The sequence below is a fragment of the Uloborus diversus genome, chromosome 3 (assembly GCF_026930045.1).
Source record: "Uloborus diversus isolate 005 chromosome 3, Udiv.v.3.1, whole genome shotgun sequence".
Taxonomy (NCBI): Eukaryota; Metazoa; Arthropoda; class Arachnida; order Araneae; family Uloboridae; genus Uloborus; species Uloborus diversus.
In genome coordinates, this window is record NC_072733.1 from 181833958 (window position 1) to 181854028 (window position 20071).

At 33.2% G+C, this 20071-nt stretch overlaps 1 protein-coding gene across 1 annotated transcript in view; it reads left to right on the forward strand.

Annotated features, from left to right (window-relative positions):
• Nucleotides 1-7078: 7078 nt before the first annotated feature.
• Nucleotides 7079-20071, forward strand: part of LOC129219079 (ubiquitin carboxyl-terminal hydrolase 20-like) — a gene marked incomplete at its 3' end in the record, with an annotated part of 54793 nt that continues 41800 nt past the window's right edge. Inside the window, exons 1-3 of the mRNA XM_054853398.1 lie at nucleotides 7079-7120; nucleotides 7430-7539; nucleotides 7900-7902. Coding sequence (XP_054709373.1) covers nucleotides 7456-7539; nucleotides 7900-7902 — 87 coding nt within the window. The remainder of the gene's footprint in view (nucleotides 7121-7429; nucleotides 7540-7899; nucleotides 7903-20071) is intronic.

Sequence of the window (20071 nt, forward strand, 5' to 3'; positions counted from 1 at the left end):
AATTCAAGTTTGTCTGAATTGCACTTACACTATGTAAGAAGGTATTCTTTCAGCATCTTAATTCAATTACATTCGGAATTTTTGACTGTATTAAAGACAATGATTGTGGAAGGGGCGAAACAGAATGAAATGAAGAATAGCTCGTGAATGTAACTTTCTGATCAGCTGGAGGGGGAGGGGGGAGGAATGAGTGTTACTTCATTTTGTCCGCAATATTAGTGAACAAACATTTTCGTACAACTCAAATTCGCTAAGTTCATTGCGGATATTACTCACAAAACGTAAAACGTTTTTTTCTCGGAATACCACGATCGTAAAATGTTGATAAAAATGATAGATATGAGATTGGAGCTTTTTGAGAATTTGCAGAGTCATGCACTACATACTTGATAATGTTTGATTAATGATTTTACTCTTGTTCTACACTGCGCTTCTGTCAACATGCGTATCAAAGGAATTATACATCTTATTAGCAATGAAAGAAATAATTATGTTTACAAACAAGCAAAACTTGACTTTTGTAAACTTGGCATGTACTTTGGTTATGCGTGTTTTCAATATGTGTATTAAACAGAGCAAAAGTCATTTTGGTGCCGGAGTATTTTGGAACTGATTTCGTATAAATTTGGTGCGCATAAATCAAATATAACGTTTAGTTTTTGCCATGAAGCTCAACTTTCTAAGTTATAAAATTTAGTGAAATATACGGGACACGGGTTTTGTTAGGGAGATATATTCCCATCTCATTTTCAGCACTGTGCCATAGACTTTTGAACCTGAATTTCTCCTAAATTTTATTCGCAAACGTTTTGACTTTCGAAGCTTTATGCCATGAAATAACACTTAGTAAACAGAAAAAAAAAAAATGAAACTGAGATTTAGGTACAAAACAAGCAGTAATCGTCCGCTATATGAAGTGAACTGATTTTACCAACATCCTTTACCAGTAACATAAGTAAGTTTCAATGGCAACATAAATACTGCTTTTATGCATCTAACGTGGAGTTGGGAACCAGCGATCCGTGCAGGGCAATTAAAATTTTGCAAAATAGACGAGTCACAGGTATTTTTAAGTTTTGATAGACAAAACATCCCGTTTCCTTTACCCTGTTTACTGCTGTTGAGCGACATTCCAATCCGGTCATTTTACTGTAAAAAAGTAAAAATTACAAAATCATTAACTTCAAGCACTTTCTCAAATAATTTTTTTTTCAGTATATCTAACTGCTTCAAAATAAAAATATTTTGCAATGACGTATCGTTTCTTTTTTTTTTTTTTTTTACCTTTCCATTATTTCAGCAATACGTGAATTAAATCCTACATTCATGTTGTAATTCCATTATTTTTCCTAAAAGTTTATTTTACCTTTGAGCAAAAAAAGTAAAATAAGAAATAACAGCGTCAAATAGAACGAATTGATAACTGCAGACACGTGTTTCGGCGTTACAAGGAAGACCTTTTTCAATGCAAAAGAAATCTGCTTATGAAATGAAAGCTCATTTCTTTTGCATTGAAAAGGCATTCCTTGTAACGCCGAAACACATGTCAGCAGTAATCTGTAATTTGTGCTATTTGATGTTGTTATTTCTTATTTTACTTCGCATCTTTTAATATTCAATCATTGTATTTTTTGCATCGTTTGTTTTTTCATACTTTCAAGCAATAGTTGAAAACTTTTCACCTAAATACGTGCGATTTTGGTGTATAAGAGGATCTTTTTCTAATACTATAAAAGCTCAAATTATTAATGAACGTTGAAAAATATTTGTTTACTTTTATTGGTTTTAAAAGTCGTTAATTCTGAGAATTCTTCAGTTAAAATCAGCGTAAAAATAGTTCTTTGCGCCTCTTCTTTTTTATGCCTTTATGTACTTCGTGTTCGGATTGCAAAAATGCTCAAAATAAGGTGCAGAGTTAAAATATTGAAAGTTTGAAGGGAAAAAAATTAAAAAATACGAAATCTAACTTTTTTACGGACTCTAGGTCCTCTAACTTGTATCACGGAAATGATCTCCATTGAGAATTATTGCCAACACTAATCGTTTGACATTAGTACGACAACTATTAATTGAGATATAAAACGCAGCGTTTTGTGACTTACACCACTTTGCACTCGCAGTTAATAACATCTTTTTTCTTTGGGGGGGGGGGGGGATTTAACGGTTAACAAGGGTTTTATATTATATTTGTGCATAAAATGTGTTTCTTCAACTTGTGCGAGCTTTATAAGTGTTTTATAGTATCAAAGCGTAAAATTTGTATTTATTTTTTAATAGTAATGAAAAAAATATAGAAATATATTTTTTGTACTTCAACAACCTGTCATTCTTCTAAAAGGGCGATAAGCTCCAATCTCATCCTCTGCACGGCCTCTTAAAATTTTAATTCCAATATCTCCTTGAGTTTTTGTCGCCAATGTTTCAAATTTTGTGCTTTGGAATTATTTTTCAATGGAGATTAGTCCCCAAATTATAAGTTAGGGGATCTCGGGTCCGTACAGAAAGTTAGATTTCGTATTTTTTTACTAAGTCTCTTTTTCCGCTTCAAACTTTCAATATCTAAACTGTTCACTTTATTTTGTCCATTTGTTTTGCATTCATTTTTTAGCGATCATTTTAGTTTGTAGTAATATTTGTAATTCTGTATTTTGTAATTGTGGTTTCGTTCTTCTTGTAAACTATGGATCAGCATCAAACTAAAAAACATCTCCCAAATTTTATTATCTACGCGTGTGTACGCACGAGCGTTTTTTTTTTTTTTTTGCTTATTATTTAGTACTTAAGGGGTTCGTCAACTTCTTTCGGAGTTTGGAAGGGGTTCGCAAGGGGGAAAAGGTTGAGAACCGCTGTTCTAGATTATTTAGTGATAAAAAATGAAGCCCCACACAGTTTTTAAAGTTGCCTTTGTGATTTTGAAGAGGCTGAAAGGCTTGTTTTAATATAGAACATAGTTATTTTAATTATTTTTAAACTATTCCAATCAGCTCAGCTAGTCGAGAAAGATCATTTTCATGCCTTAGGAGGTTAGAGAGTTATTTTCAGAGCTTAATGGGCAAAAAAAAAAACTTTTAACTGTACTGGCAAAAGAACACGACACTGGGCATAGATGGATTAGTAACAAGATTTCCTGCTCTTCTGGATTCGAAAAATCATGTATTAAAACTTTACTCAAAACAGGGGTGATTGTGAGTTCATCAAAAAATACCTGAAAGTTTCAAAGCGAGACCAGGGGGGGGGGGGGGGGGGTAATCTTTGGCTTCCATTACTTAAGTGCATCTTTGCCATAGTATTAAATGGTTCTGAGTCAAAATATTGTGTGTACATTTGATTAAATTTTTAATGGGTTACAAAGTTACTTTTGAGCTGGTGTTATACAAGTTATCTTGACATTTGTCCATCTTAAGGGATAGGTGTTCATCTTATGGCTCTTGCAGGTATATTTGATGAGTATTATGTAATTTTAAAAAACTGCGGAGGTAGGGAGATAAAAGTATAACAAAAAAAAAATATAATTCCGGTATTTTCGGACATTAAATTACCGGAAATACGTCTGAAAATACCGGAAATTCGGTAAAATACCGAAACACAATCACCCCTGTCAAAAGTAAAAACCGTACAATCAAGATGTTTTGTATATTAACTTATAGTAAAATTAATTAAAATTTTTGTCATAAAAATTTTAATTGCTTTTAATGACTACTTTCTGTTGGCAAATGTGGGTTTCGTTCCGTACTACGGCAATTCATATTTAAGAAACTCGACCCCCCCAAATAAAATGCTGAAATGCCGCGCCTGAGTTGGCCCACACCACTTAGGGGCCCACGGTCTGAGAAACCAAAGAATCTTTTTAAAAATAAATCAAAACCCTATACTCAAATTTCAAAAATTGAAAATATTTTCAACAATACTATAAAAATCAGAATTAAAAGATATAACTGCTCAAAACCTTAAAATAATAATAGTAAAAAATAAAAAATTACGTCCCCCCCCCCCCACCTCCTCCCAAAATCCGGAAGAAAATTTAAATAAAGGTAGTTAATATTTGATTTTAGTTTGCTCGCACAAATAATTTCCAAATTTCTAGCTGCAAAAAATTAATTAATTAATTAATTAATAATGATAATAATAATTTTAAAAAATGTTAGATCAGATATTGCCAAACTGGGTGCTGCAGATGACGGTTGCCGCGAAGTGTCCTTGGTAACAATATATATATATAAAACTCTCTGGACTAAGATGCCATGAGAAAATTCTAACTCTTCAAAGGTTGTTAAAGTTTGGGAGCTCCACGTTAGAGGGCTCCAGGCAATGGTGTTCAGAAGGGGTCAGGGGATCTGTACCCTTTACTCAAGAAAAGATCGTGTCTTGGGAAAGAGAAGTTATTTTTACAAAAAGAAAACCAAACAATGTTGGGGGAAAAAAATCTCAGTTCTTTCAAAAAAAAAAAAAATCTTTAAATAAAAAGTTTTTAACAGATGCAGATTATAGCTTACCAAGTGAAGTTCCCCTCTCTTTCTTTCACTCCCCACCCCTTTTTTATTTGAAAAGAAGAGTATTAAAATGTTTCCATCCTTAACTCTCGTCCCCTGCAAGAAATTTAAAAGAAGTTTTAGTTGTTCGGTTGGAGTAATAATGGACCTTGATATCCTAAAAACGCATTAGTTTCGGTGCTTTTCGGACATTAATTTCAAAACAGTTCTGGAGCAGGGTCCCCGAACCAACATTTTTTCACTGAGGTTACTACCAAAAATAGTCTGCAAGTCTGCCTTTAAAATTTCAATTTTGAAAATTTTCGGAGGAAGATCTCTTACCACTCCCTTATCTCTCAATGTCTCCAAAGAAAACCTGAAATTGCGTTTTACCTTGCAGGGGAGGATCCTGGAGATATTCCTTATCAAAAATTGCCTAATGTTGGGGGGAAAATCTGAATTACTACTGAAAATGACCTTAAAATATTTTTTTTTCAAAAGTTGCTGACTATTGATCTGGTAATTATTACGTCCAACACCTTATATTTCTTTCATCCCCCCCCCCCTTCTGTTCCATTTTTTTTCTTTTTCCTAGTCGGTCTATAATTAAGAAAGTCTTCAAAATGCTAAGTCTTCGCAAGCCACCTCCATCCACCAAAGATATTAAAGAGCTTCTCAAGCCACGTTTTCAGGGCTTCAATGTCGAAAAATTTCCAGGGGACAATTACCAGAAGCCTTGCCTTCTAAAAACTTCGAAAATCGTTTAAGATTGCTTTTATAGGGCTTGAATTTTCAAAAAATAGCCGAATCCCTAACGTTACTAAATGTGGTCCACAACCGCGTTCTTAGACTGCAATTACGAAACAACTTCGGACGAAGGCCCGACTGCTCCCGTATTTAATCTGAAAATGAAAAAAGAAACTACTATTTCAAAAATTTAATGTGGAGAGCGTTACAATTCCTCCACTTAGTATCACTGAATATCTTTTTAAAACTTCCCGTGCCCGTAACATCATCGAAGTTTCAAAGTTAGTCTAAAACTGCGCTTTTAGAATTTCAATTTAAAAAAAATTGAGCGGTGGGGTGATCGATTTAGCTTTATTCAAAAAAAAAAAAAAAAAAAAAATCGATCGGGGGATACTTCAAAAAGTCCCATTCTTTTCATTACCCTAACGTCAACAAATGTGGCCTATAATGGCGTTTTAAAGATTTCAATTTCTGAAAATTTCCGCAGAAGGCCCACTCCCCCGAATTTTCCCATTCCTTTGCGTCACCAGAGAACGTCTAAATTACGTTTTTAGGACTACAATTTCAAAATTGTTTTTGAGAACTCTAGAACCCCCCCCCCCCCTGCCCGTAACATCATCGAAGTTTCGAAGTTAGTCTGAAACTACTTTTTTAAAATTTTAATTTCGAAAAATTGAGCGGAGGGAGTGATCGATTCAGCTCCTTTATTATTATTATTTTTTTTAACGATCGGGAGATACTTCAAAAAGTCCCATTCCTTTCATTACCCTAACTATAGTGCCTTCTAGGCACTATACCTTAACGTCAACAATTATAGCCTATGATGGCGTAAAAAGATTTCCATTTCTGAAAATTTCTGCAGAAGGCCCCCTGAATTTTTCCTCCCCTTTGCGAAACCAGAGAACTTCTAAATTACGTTTTTAGGACTACAATTTCAAAAAATTTCAAGGGGGAGAACACCCGGATCTCCCCTCACCATTAGAAGCGAGAATTTTTAATTTTTTAAAAGTGCCTTCCTAAAACACTTTTTTGGTTGTGTCATTGGGTGACAGTAGAAAGTCCTTGCTCCACCAGGAAAAAAAATACGAGAAGAACAGGGCACTGTTGCTCCTCCCCATCCAAAAAAATTGAAATTACAAAAAAAAAAAAAAAAAAAAGCGAGGGAGAGGTTATATGGGCCCCCTCCAAAATAAAATCGTACAAATATTAAAGCAGTTCAAAATAAACAACAATCACTCTTTTTAAAAAACAGTTATTGGGGGGGGGGGCAATCCAGTGGCCGGTTAGCGGCCCTAGGGATTTTTTGCAGGGGGGCTCAAAATTTATAAATTCGGGTCTGCGTACACAGCTTGAACGTCATGAAGTCCGAACTGACGAACTCTGGCTCTTCCCACCTCGCCGGTATGTTATTATGCAGACTCATTACATTTCAAGGGTACATTTAGAAAGAGGCACCGGTGCCACTGTAAGCGGTCGAAACGGTTGAGTCCCTAAATGAAATTGTATTGCGACTCGATCGTTTCCGAACGCTTGCGGAGGCACCGGTGCGATCGGTGTCTATTTCCCAATGTAGCCCAAGTACCTTCAGTGACGTCATGCGAATGTGGTCCATTATTCGTCATTTCCATTATTTATTATAATAGGTCCTCAGTGATGATCATGCTTTTATTTTGAAACTTTAAATAGATACTTTTTTTTTTCTAGGGAAGATAATGTTTTTGCTTCTATTATTTTTTATAAAGTTTGAGTCGTTTGACAAGCTGATGTTTTTTATTAGACAATGGTTTGAATTAGACATTTCTAAGTTGGCATCAACACAACAGGGCACTTTTGCGAGTGTTGTGATTGTGCAGTGAGTGGATTGAGATTCTCATGGAAAACTTATTCAAAGTGCTTGATAGAAGGTAATTTAAACTAATTCTTAAATGCTATCTTTATTTTATGCGAGTATATAAGATTACTGCATCAACTCTAATTTAATTGCATGTGATCAATCGTAAGTTACTGTTTTGCCGAATACTGTAGGAACTTGTTCCGAGTAGTTTTTCCTCTTTCTAAGCTTTATACTTCATTTCTCTTGAAATTATTATTGTTTTCAATTTTCTCTTTAATGACATTTTTTTCTCCTGTTTTTACTGGTAATTTAAATTTTTCGTTGTTTATATTTATATAAAATATAAATTTTATTTGTTATTGACTACTTTGGTTTTCAGATTCATCGTTTCAAAATTACAGAAATATGACGCATAAATGTCATTCTACCTGTTCCCATATCGTGATTATTGGGGACTATACAAAGGAGGATATTATTGAAAAGCAACAGGTAAATCATTTTTAAAAAATATTATACATTTGTTCTCACATACATATGACAGTTCTCAATTATTTTTTTTCTATTGTGGCTATTGTAGCTTCAAATTTTATAATACTAATTTCTTTTGCACTTTGTTTTGTCCTTGCAATCCTGACAGAATTTAAAAAATGTTTGCTTAAAGTATCGTTTTAAGAACAATAGTCAGAACAAGTTTTATAAGTGTTTAGTTCTAAGCTTTCCAAAGTTATATTTAGCTACCTTTTTTAGTGAATCTACTTCATTGATCGTAATTAAAAGATAAAACCTCAAAACATTTAAAAAAGTTTTTAAACTAAGTTTAAATTTTACTTAATGCTACTTGTCTTTCAGTTGGTTCTGAATTAAAAGGAGGTGAATATAAGAACATAACTTCTGTGTATTGGTTTTGTAAATCTGTACATATATTTTCCCCTTAGGTATTTATTATTTCTTGCATTAAAGTGGACTAATAGGTTAAAAACACAAGTTGTTTTAATGTGAAAATTTGCTTAGCCGTCTTTAGTGTGCAACTACTTCACAAAAAGTGGTTCAATAGTGATCCATCTACAAAAAATATTTTTTTCTGTGCATAACTGTTCTGTAGAATTATTCTTAAATTTCAAAAATTTTTCTCTAATAAATTGTATTCTTATGATGATTGTGGTTTTAAGGTTATATTGTATAAAGATAGGTGGGAGAGAGAGAAGGCTGCAGACTCTTAAATTTTATATGGAAAGTAAAAGATGTCCAGCTTTTTTTAATTACATTTTTTCTGGTGTTATTTCTAAAATTTACTGAAATTACGATCATTCAAGAAATCATGTTTAACCACTTTGCAATTTTTGAAGAGATATCTCATCCATTTAACATGTAATTCTGGGACTGTCCAACCACAAGGGGGGTTAAGATTCAGTATGTAGCCAACACGCAGTTTGCACGCTATTTTTGGATTTGACTGATTGGAACAAATGAAGAGTGAACATGGTTAAAATCAAGCCCGGATTTACGTACCCGCAATGCATAGTTTCAATTAGCAATTCCTTAGTGGCATGGAAATCCATTTTTGCAGGGGCCCCCAAAATTTATAGATCTGGGTTTGGTTAAAATGATCTGGATATTTTATATTTTCGATGAAGATGTCATATACTAATCCCATTTCACGACATCCAAATTTTTGCACAACATTGAAATTATTTTTTTCGCTAATGAGGCAATTTTTTAAAACATTTCATCTCTGGGGAAACTAACCTATGTTTTGCGAACCGAATGCGTTTGCATGTTGGAATGCTTGTTTTTTTTTTTTATTTTTTTTACCTCATAGGGTAGCTTATTTTGTATTTTTTCAAATTCAGTACTTGTGTTTTGATGTGTAAATATTAGAAAATGCCAGTTTCTTCAAACTTGACCGTTCATTAAAAGTAAAATCAAACGTGGGGTGTGTCTGTGTAAGGCGCCATTTTTTGATATTCTGTTGTGTTTTCGTTCTTGACATTAGTTCCTTATTTATTAGTAGTTTCAGGCTGAGTGTTTGGATTTAGACAATGAAAAGGTAAGTTCTTTTTTTTAGAATTCAAAAAAAAAAAAAAAATCTCACTTTTGAAATTCTTGGATGTTTTTACAAAATCTTGAGAGTTTTTCGTAGTTTTTAACTTTATTTTTAGTGCATGTAAATTTATTTTACAAAAATAGTATGACTATTTTATTCTAAAAGTTAATTCTTATGAATGTCAAGAATTATTCAGGGAAATTCCTCAATTTTTGCAATTGATTTAAGCATTTCAATGCATATTCTTAGAATGTTTTCATTTCCATAAATGTACATCCCTTTAGGTACTGAATAACTGAAAATAAGTTGACTCTAGCATTTTTTAAAAAATATGATGGTTTTATTTTATGTAAAATATAGTACAGTGGCTCCCAAAAGTGTTCGTACACCTACGATATTCAATGAAATAGGCCATTATCCATTGGTTAGAATTAATATTTCGGAATAGGTATTTTATTATAAGATCTATGATCTATATTTAACAAAACTACATGAAAATTTTTAATAAAACATTAAAACATAATTTTTTAAAAATCAAGATCTTTCTTAATGATTGTCTTCATGCTACAAATTTTAATAAAAGCATTGTTACGGAAAGTTGAGATGAAGCACTGAATAATAATTTAAATGGAGGAAAGCCTTCGAAAAATAGTGATTTTATGTCGAAATCTAAGTGTCATAATTAATAATTTTTAATTGACATCTCCGCTAATTATTATCGAAGGATTATGTTAAATAGTCAAACATAAAGACGGGAAGATTACGAATCCAGCGATACCTGGTTGATGGTCAGTTCACTATCGTTCGGGAGAAGTATAACTTGGACATACATACATACAGTGGCTCCCAAAAGTGTTCGTATACCTTGAAATTTTGTAGTAAAACCAAAATAACGCAAAACTGAATTCGAATATCAAGTCTAATTTTTTTTCACACCACATTCCTATGCCAGTCTGAATAAAACCCAGTAGTTTTTTTCAAAATATTGCTAGATTTTATTTTTGAAATTTGTCAAAAAACGAAGAGAAAGCGAAAAAATACGCCACAAAAGTCATCGTACACTGAAATAAATTCATAATTAAAATTATCATATGTGGTTTTATTGTTTTTGCATTGTAATGACACTGTAAAGTCATTTGCCGTTAATTTTTTGTCTATTTATTCCCTAATATTCTGCTTATTTTAAAATTGCAGGTATGCGTAAAAAACAACAATCACGATTCGCAAATTGATATTTTTTCCCCTCACAGTAGCCATAAATTGGTTTGAAATGTCTCTAAATTAGGTAATTTATACCATTATATAGTGAAGTGCTTGATAAAATGCTTTAAAGACAAGAATCAGATCGAAAACAAGGTAAGAAAAGGTCAACTGGCAAAGTTAACAATGTGTGATCAGAGGTTTACAGTTAAAAAATTATGAAAAATACACGTTTGAGTGCTGAAAAAGTTTCTGCAGAATTGAATGAAACATTTTACGTTTAATTTTCACCTACAATTGTTCGCCAAGTTTTTGATTAGCTGGATTCAATGGGACCTCTTCCTAGAGAAATTTTCTTGTTCGTGCAAAAAACGGTAAGCTTACGCTTTCCGTCGTAATATCAATGATAAATAAGCTCAAAACGTTTTGGAACAACGTCTTACTTATAGATGAAAATAAATTCAACATTTTGGGTTAAATTATTGTATAATTGTAAATAGAAGAAAAAATGAGGAATTTAATCTGAAGAACTTAGTTGGATCAGTTAATAAGGACGGTGAAGGTGTTCTAGTGTGAGGGTGCATTACAGCATTAGGACTTGGAAATTTGGAATTTTTTGATGAAATAATTAATCATGCTGTTCATTTAAATATTTTAAAAAGCAATTTTAAAGTATTAGCCCAAAATTTGGTAATCAGAAACAACTTTGTTTTTTGTCGAGATAACGATAAGAAGCAGACGTTTGCGTTTGGTGCCTCAAAAATTGTCCTTAAGCTTAGAAATATCTCCTCAATCGCAAGATTTAAACTTAATGGAACATATTTGGAGATATCTGGTAGCTAGATTACGAAAATACACCATTGAAACGAAAAGCGAACTAGAAACAATAAGACTCGAAGTGCGGCAGAACACTTACTCAGAAATTGCACAAAAAAAAAAAGAAAAAACAATGAAATCTATTCCCAGACACTTAAAAGCTGTTGTTGATACTGCATGATATTCTACTAAATAATAATTTTGTAAAAAGTTACATTATTTACTAATTTTTTGACATTTTTTCAAAGTGAAAAAAGACTTTTGTGAGATAAAATTTCCGGCAATTTTTGGTTTTTGATATTTTAAAAATTATATTTTAATGTTTTATTAAAAATTTTCATGTAGTTTTGTTAAAAATATATAGATCTTATAATAAAATACCTATTCCAAAATATTAATTCTAACCAATGGATAATGATCTATTTCATTGAAAGTCATAGGTGTACATACACTTTTGGGAGCCACTGTATTTTTGGTATTTTGAAAGCATTTCTGGATAGCAAATTAATGTATGGCATTTTTGAATTATTTATGTTTGTGATGTTCTTTTGAGACATTTCTAATTTTTATACATCGAAATTTGAATAACTTTGAATTTTTTGACTGAAATAGTATTAAAAATATAAAATAGTAGACTTATAATTGTTGCTAATTTAGTAGCATTTCTGTTCATAATTTACTTTGATTGGTTTTGGGGATGTTTTCCACGTAAAACATAGCAATTTAAACCGCTTTGCTCTTTTTACTTCCTTTTACAAAAAAAAAGAAATATTGTATTCGCAAAAAAAATTTCACCCAAAAATCGGCCTTAATTTCCATTTTGCTCACCCCCAAATGAATCTTGAGTTTTTTTTTCAACCCGACCGCACGTGGATATATGCCTAGGAACGTACAGGCACCCGAAATATCCATTTTGACGATCCCTGAGTTAATTACAACGAGTTTTCTCGTGACGTCGGAATGTACGTGTGTATGTATGTCACAAAACTCAAGAACGGAATGTCCTAGAAAGTTGAAATTTGGTACATAGACTCCTAGTGGGGTCTAGTTGTGCACCTTCCTTTTTGGTTTCATTTGTATGCTCCAAAGGGGATCTTTTGCCCATTTTTGGGCGAAATCATTGTTAATTTCGATGTAAAATCAAGTGGTGTTATAACAGGGTGGCGACAGATCAGGGAAATCGGGGAAATATCAGGAAATTTCGAAAAAATAACAAAAATTCAGGGAAAATTGATCAAATGAAGACAAAAAAAAAATTTTTTTTGCTTTGCAAAATAAAATACTTTTTTCCTATGCATTTCCCGCCAATTATTTGTTTAAAAAAAGTGAAATTATTGAGGTGCGATTATACACTAACACATGTTTGTGCATTTTTTCCTTTAAGGTCAAAGTATTGAATCTTAAGTTATTCACCACAGGATAAACTTCCTAAGCTTCTGTGTCTGTAAAGTTGTTTATTTTACGTAGTTTGAATTTTTCTGCCAGGCATTCCATGCTACATAAAATAAACAACCCTTCATTCAAAGAGGAAGCCGCCATTAAAGACTTTGCTCCATTGCCTTTACTCATTGTCTTGAAGTAGCTTGCGTACTGTAATCACAATTTTAAGAAAAAATCTTTTTTTTTTATTTAATTAATACTACTAAGAGCTTAAAATGTATTTTACTTGGCATTTTCGATTTGATTGCTAAAATTGAATGTTAAATGAAAATCAACTATATTTTTTGCCATTTTATTATTTGCTGTCGCTTTAGATTATACGAAGATTTTTTTTTTCAGACTTTAAAATTCTTTTATATTAAAACCAAGTTATACACTATAAATTTTGAAATTAATTATTGCTTTTTTAAATTTCAATGTTGTTGGTTACAAAAGATTTTTTTTTTTCGACTAATAATAAAATCATTTGAAATTGAGTTGTGTACATAAGTAAATATTTTTACTATTTTTTAATAGTTAAAATGCTGTATTCCTTCATTAAAACCTAAGTTCTTGATTAGAGAATAGCTCAATATGACTGGTTGTTTTAAAAGGTTCCAATTTGTTTTACATAAATATGTTCATTATTTACGTAAGTAAAATTGCATTACTTCTATACTTTCACAATTACTTGTTATTCTCGCAGCAACAATTATGCTGCTTGAAAATTCAGTTCAAAATTATTTCCAAATAAACTGTTTTAGTTTTATCATAATTAGATATGTCTTTAAGAATGGTTTTAATAATTTCTTAGAATTCTTATGTTAACAGGTCTACTGGAAGTAAAGAGTATTTGTTTTAGATTTCCTATAATATTTCTTCGCAGATATTTTAATATACTATTTTTATTATAAAAAAAAGAAGCTTATTTTCAAAATATATTTTTAATTAACAGCTTAAAACATTTTAAACACTGCATTTTATTTAATATGCAATGGTTTTCAGGTAGGGTAAAGGAAGAAAACCATTATCCATGGTAACGCAAATCATTGAAATTCAGTGAACTTAATCAGGGAAAAGTCAGGGAACTTTTTCTGCCGTTCCTGTCGCCACCCTGTATAATTTGGCGGACCATTTGCAATATATTGTCAGCCTTTTGGTCACCAAGTTTTCCGCCAACTTGGCAACAAATTTGGCGATTTTTTTTTTAATTTTTTCTTTTTAAAATCTGGTTTTAATTTGGCCACTGTTGGTGATTTTAGAGAGTAAACTATTGAATCATATTAAAACTGCCAATAAGGAGAAAATGACATTAAATTTGAGTAAGAGGAAGTCATGTGATGTGTGAGTGTGACATCAGCTCGTTTTAATAGAGGATGAGAAAAACTTTTGCTCAATGAAATGCATGTTGGAAAAAAGCTATTATTTCTATTGTTACATATGTTTTTGGTGAAATTTTATAGCAATTTTTTAATTTAAGCATTTTAAATAACTTCTAGTGTTTTTTCTTGGTGTACAAAAACTTTCTAGTTTCTGGTATTTTTAAAGCGTAACATTCTCAATGTTTTTTTGCTGTGGCTTTATGTTTTAATGTATGTTGCGTTCTGAAGTGTTTTGATTATGTATTTTTATCTTAATTTTTCCTGTAGAGGAGCTAAAAAAGCATCGCTATGAACGATGCATGAGGTGTGTCGTCATACATCATTTCCCTTGCGACACTTTTTTGGCGCCAACAGGAAAAAGTCGCCAAGGGAGGCATTATACACTGTCGCAAAAAAATATATGCACCCAGAAGAAATTTGGCTACACTCATGAAACTTGGCAGGCATGTAGTGTATAATGAGATAAGATGATTAAAAATTCAGAATAAAAGACACGACGGGGCATTGGATACAATTACCGTATTTTCCTACGTATAATCCGCGGATTATCTGCTAAAAAAGGCAAAGTTTATGAGGTGCGGATTATGCGCAGCCGCGGATTATCTGTGATTTTTTTTTTCGCTTAACACCAACGCATTGAACCTCAATATTTTTACAGTAGGATTCACCGATCGAGATCGTACGCCGACCGAATGTTGTTTATTATACGAAGCATGCATGTTCTTCTTAGCTGCCTGCCTGCATGTTGGTTATTTTACGCTGCTCGAATGTTCCTCTTGGCGATTCAGGTCAAGTAAAATAAGCAAGATTACATTGGAATAGGTAGCCATTTGCACAAGATTAGACTCCTTTGCTCCTTTGTCTTGACTCTGTTTTTCAAGCAATTAGCGAACTATAATCAATATTTCAAAAAGAAATCATTATATTTTAGATTATCTTTCAGATTAATTTTGATTATGCCTGCAAAGTAATTACTTTTTCACGTTTTTAGTTTAGTTTGTCAAATGGTATGTTAAATTCAAACTTTATCTTTTTACATCGTTTTATCCGCGGATTATACGCCGCCGCGGATTATACGAAGCTTTTTTTTCTTCAGACCGATTTTAGGACCTGCGGATTATAGGCCGCCCGCGGATAATACGCAGGAAAATACGGTAGGTCCTTCTGTGGAAGATCATGCCATAATCTTTGCAACTGCGTCGTTAATTCCCCTGTATGCCGGGATGGCTGCAGTTGCTTTCCCAGCACGTCCCAGATGTCTATTGGGGAAAGGTCTGGTGACCTGGCAGGCCATGGGAGTATGCCATATCCCTGAAGAGAATGTTGAGAGAGTCGGGCAGTATGTTGATGAGCATTGTCCTGATGATAAATGCCACCTGGGCGACTTGATAGCATGGGCAGAACAATAGGCGTTAAAATGCTGTCCACGTATCTACGAGCTGTCAACGTGCCTTGGAGAACAACTAGAGGTGATCGTGTGTCCCAAGAAATTGCTCCCCACACTGTCACACCTTATGAAATGGCTATATGCCACTCGACAACAAATGCCGGATCGGAGCGCTGGCCGGTGCGCCTCCACACATGTGTACCGTGATCACCATCACTGAAACTGAATCGGGATTCAACGCTGAAGATCACACGCCTCCTGTCCGTTACATTCCAAGCTGCTGGAGGTCGGCAAAAATTCAGTTGACACTGCTGTGATGGGGGGAGGGGGTCAGTGGCAAGCGTCTTAATGGACGTTGGCTCCTTAAGCCAACTTCGGCCAGTCATAAGTGGCATTGAAACAATACTAGTGGAGTTGTTGGTGCTGACGTGGTTGCTCTTCTGATTGTGCAATCCTCTCGTTCATTTGTGTTCCAGGGGCGGCCTGACCCTCTGCGACAGTAGACTCTGCCTTCCGTGATCCACTGTTGCCAACATCGAGCAACTACCATATCACTCTGACCGAGGTGGTATCCAATACTCCTGTTTGTTCAACTTGCTTCTCTGAGGTCTATTATACGACCCCTATCAAAATCTGTCAGCTGTTTGTACTGCCACTGGTTATGTCTTAGAAGCATCATAAGTCACAATACAGTCTACCAAAGTCAACAGATTCGATTGAATAGACCTACGGCACAAGTACTCATGCTTTTAAACTCTCCCACCTGTGCAACTCACATGCTCATAGCGCTTGTTTTATTGGTTCTGAAACTTCAATCATTTGCATATCGGCTACCAAACTGCATTTATGCCGAGTTTCACATTGTGGCTCTAATTCTTCTAGGTGAATCTATTTTTTTGCGACACAGTGTATATGACATTAGTTCCACATTTTAAACAAACTTGCTATTCAACAAGTTCAAACCATAGTTTGGTACATGGTTCTCAAAGCTATAGCTCTGTCTTTATTTGATGGCAATGTTTCAACCACAGTTAAGATAACCCTCACTGAAGTTGGACTTGAAGCAAAAATTTTAATTTGTTTTTGAAATATATTTATCTTATAGAAAATATATTTTAATCTTATAAAATTACTGAATTATTCAAAAAAAAAAAAAAAACTTTAAGTTTATAATTAATTTGAATTCTAAAATTTTGAATGCAAATTATGTTTTTTGCATTCACGAGTTGAGACAGGACCCTACTTATTGGTTACTACCTTACTCACTTGCTTCTAGAAACGGCTCCTGTGTGTGCGTAGACCTGTGTGTATGTGTGAGTGTGTATGTGTATGGGCGTGCATGTGTGTAGGATATGGACGCCCCCAACCAGGAACGGACAGCGTCGCGCCTGCAGGTGACTGTGGGGGTTGAAAAAGGCACAGACATCAAAGAAGGTCAAATGAGAACAATAAGCAATTGTGATTGCTCAAAAAAAAAAAAAAAAAAAAAAAAAAAACAATATTCATATCATTTCAAGGATTGTTTGAACTTCGGGGCATTTGAATCATCCCTAAAAATAATCCAAATGAAATGAAATTTTGTACCGGATTTTTTTTTTTGGTAATTGAAAAAATATTAGAAGGTGATAGAAACAGTTCGAAAAATACCCTATAGTTTAGGGACATCCTAGTGTGCATCCTCATATTTTAATATTCAGTAACATTAAGAATTTCATTTGGCTAATTGAAAATTTTCCCCCTTCAACAATTTTAGTTCAGTGCATCCCCCTGATTAAGTTATTTTACTTTTTTTTGTTCCCCCCTTTATTTTACACTTTTAGTATTTGCAAAAAAAGCATTTTACTAAGAGAGTGCAAACTTAATGTGTAGATTTCTAATTTGGAAAAAAAATAAACCAGATTTCAAAGGGAGCTGCAAATCGGGGAAAGTTTGGGTATCTGCACTAATAGTTTGTACTGATTACTGACTAAGCACCCTTGTCTTTACTCATTGTCTTGAAGTATTTAGCAAACCATAACCATAACTTCAAGAAGAAATCTTTATTTTTTTTAGTAATTTTGATTGTAGCGATAGTGATTTTGATTAAAATTTATTAGCTGTTCTTATTTTTAATTTAATAGCTAAAGTTGTATACATTAAATCAAAATCAATGTAGTTTTTAATGTCGTATTATCTGATGCTGCTAGGGGTGATACAATTTGTTTTTTCTTTAGACTTTAAACATCCTTTTATTGTTATACCTAGTTTTTTTTAAAGTTAATTGATTATTTTTTTTGCAAATATTTAATGAATTTTCCCCCCATAAATGATGGAATGATCTGAAATTGAGTAGCATTGTGTACATAATGTGGATATTTTTATTGTTTTTTTTTTTAAATAGTGAGTCAAAAGTGCTATGTTCATTCAAAACATTAGTTCTTGATAAGAAAATGGCTCCTTATGAATGGATGTCAGAAGCTTTTTGTTTGTTTGTTTGAATTAAATATATCAATTATTTATGAAAGTATAATTACATTACTGAATGCTTTTACTGTAACAAGTTATCCTTGCACTGCTTTAAAATTAAGTTCAAAATTGCTTCAATATAAATTTTTGGTTTTGTCATAATTATATGTATGCAGACATGCCAACTCTCTCGTTTTTTGCTTGTATCTCCCGGTTTTAAGTTTAAATATCAATTTCTCCCGTTTTTCTTCAAATTTTTTATTTTGTTACTTTTTCCTGATTTATTGAGATTTTCGTTCTTAAAAGGAAAATTGTTTTTCTAATCCTGATTGAGAAGGGCGCTGCAATAGCTTCGTGACCTTTCCAATATCTTATAGCACCACCAGGGGTGTGTACAGCGGGGGGGGGGGGGGGGGACACCTGTTTCCCCAGGCCAAAGCCTGAAGGGGGCCTGAGATTTTTAAGATGAGGGGTGAAATATATGTAGGGATGTACGGGGGAGAAGACAAAGTCACTCGTAACACGCCCCAAAACTTCTGGGCATGCCTGAACACCACTGTTCTGTACAATATACTGTGTGCATGTGGGAAAAAGACTTTGGCAATTTCAACGCATTGCAGGCAATTCGGCAGCAATCTTTTCGCATCTGCTTCTAGTTTGTCCTTTTTCTGATAATTTTCTCAATTGTACACTGCAATGCCTAGTGAAATAAAATTCAAAAGTATTTTCAGCATCCCTTGCTTTTTGGTTCCCTCCCCCCTCACCTTCCCAAAAAATTGTGCTTGAAATAGAAGCTCATTGTTCTACTTAAAATGTACTGCCGTTTAAAACTCTTAGATGACATTTTTTTGATATACTGTGAAATTCCGTTACAACTAACTTCTAGGGGCCGTAAATTTTGTTCGTTGTTACGGGAATTTCGTTGTAACAGAATTCAAACAATGTTTCGGACATTAAATCAGGGCTTAAAATTTATTTCGTTCAAACAGAAATTTTGTTGTATTGGTGTTCCTTGTAACCGAATTTCATTATATATTTTACTTTACAACTTGTATTACATTTTTTCTGATTTATTGGCATAATTGAAATTGTAGCTTTGATTAAATTGAGGAGGTGCCATGCGAAAGTCAACACGTCCACTTTATAAAACTTTCGTGAAAATACGAAAAACTATTATTTATTTAATATTGAACTTAGCAGCAACAAACGTTAATATTGTTCAGTTTGTACCTAGTATTAATATTTGAGACCATGTTTTGATAGAAATATGCTAATTATTTAATTATTTAATATTAAATATTGGATGTGCTCTTTTTCACTTGAACTAGGTGGATGAGTTTTTTTTTCATGAACTAGGTTGGGATATTTTCTCCTTTGCATGGACTATTTGATTTCTCAATTTATTTAGTTACCCCCCCCCCCCCTAAAAAAAATTCTACGAAACATAGACTTTTTTTACTTGCAATGTTACATCAACAAAGTTGTTGTATCACTTGAAAAGTTTTGAATATTACAATCAGAATGCAAATAAATTCTCTTCAACTTTTTGTGATTATAATGATTTTCTTTTTTTTTTAGCTTTTTTAAAAACTCTCAAGCAGAATTTTTTCCCCTTATACAGATTTTCTACTAGTTCAATCACTACCATGATTCTCCTTTAGACTTTGATTTGTAATCTACGTTTCAGCTATATTACTTGACCTTGTTGGTTTCAATTGAGTAAAGTGCATAAAACACTTTTTACACACTTGGATTACTTTTCTGTAACTGTTGAAAGTGCTATCGTTAACATCGAATCTATGTGCACATTGTAGGAGTCATATGACCAAACTACAGCTTCCCATTGACTGAAGTGGATTTGTTCTTGTTTGCTTACGATACATTGTATGGATATGTTCCTTTATGCATGGAATGTCAATTTTTAAACCTCTAAAACAAGGGCGCCCATATGCAAAATTGTAAGGGGAGGGACTGAGATATTTTCTCTGTGGTTTAGCAGGATATTTCCCCCATGGAAACTGATTTTAGTGCACATTACAGTTATTATAATTTGACATTTTTAATAACTTATTCATTAACGGCTGGAGAAGAAATGTTTTTACATTTTTGCAAAGAAAAAAGTACTAAAAGCTAGGAAGTTCTAATTTCTAGGGGGGGGGGGGCTTGAGCCCTCACTTGCCCCCCCCCCCCACATATGGGCGCCCTTGCTCTAAAATAATAGATATGATTTTTTTTTTTTGAGGTAAAGCCAACTACACTACCGTATAGGAATGAGGCTGACAAATAAAAATCAGTCATTACCTCAATTTGGTATTTTTCTGGATATAT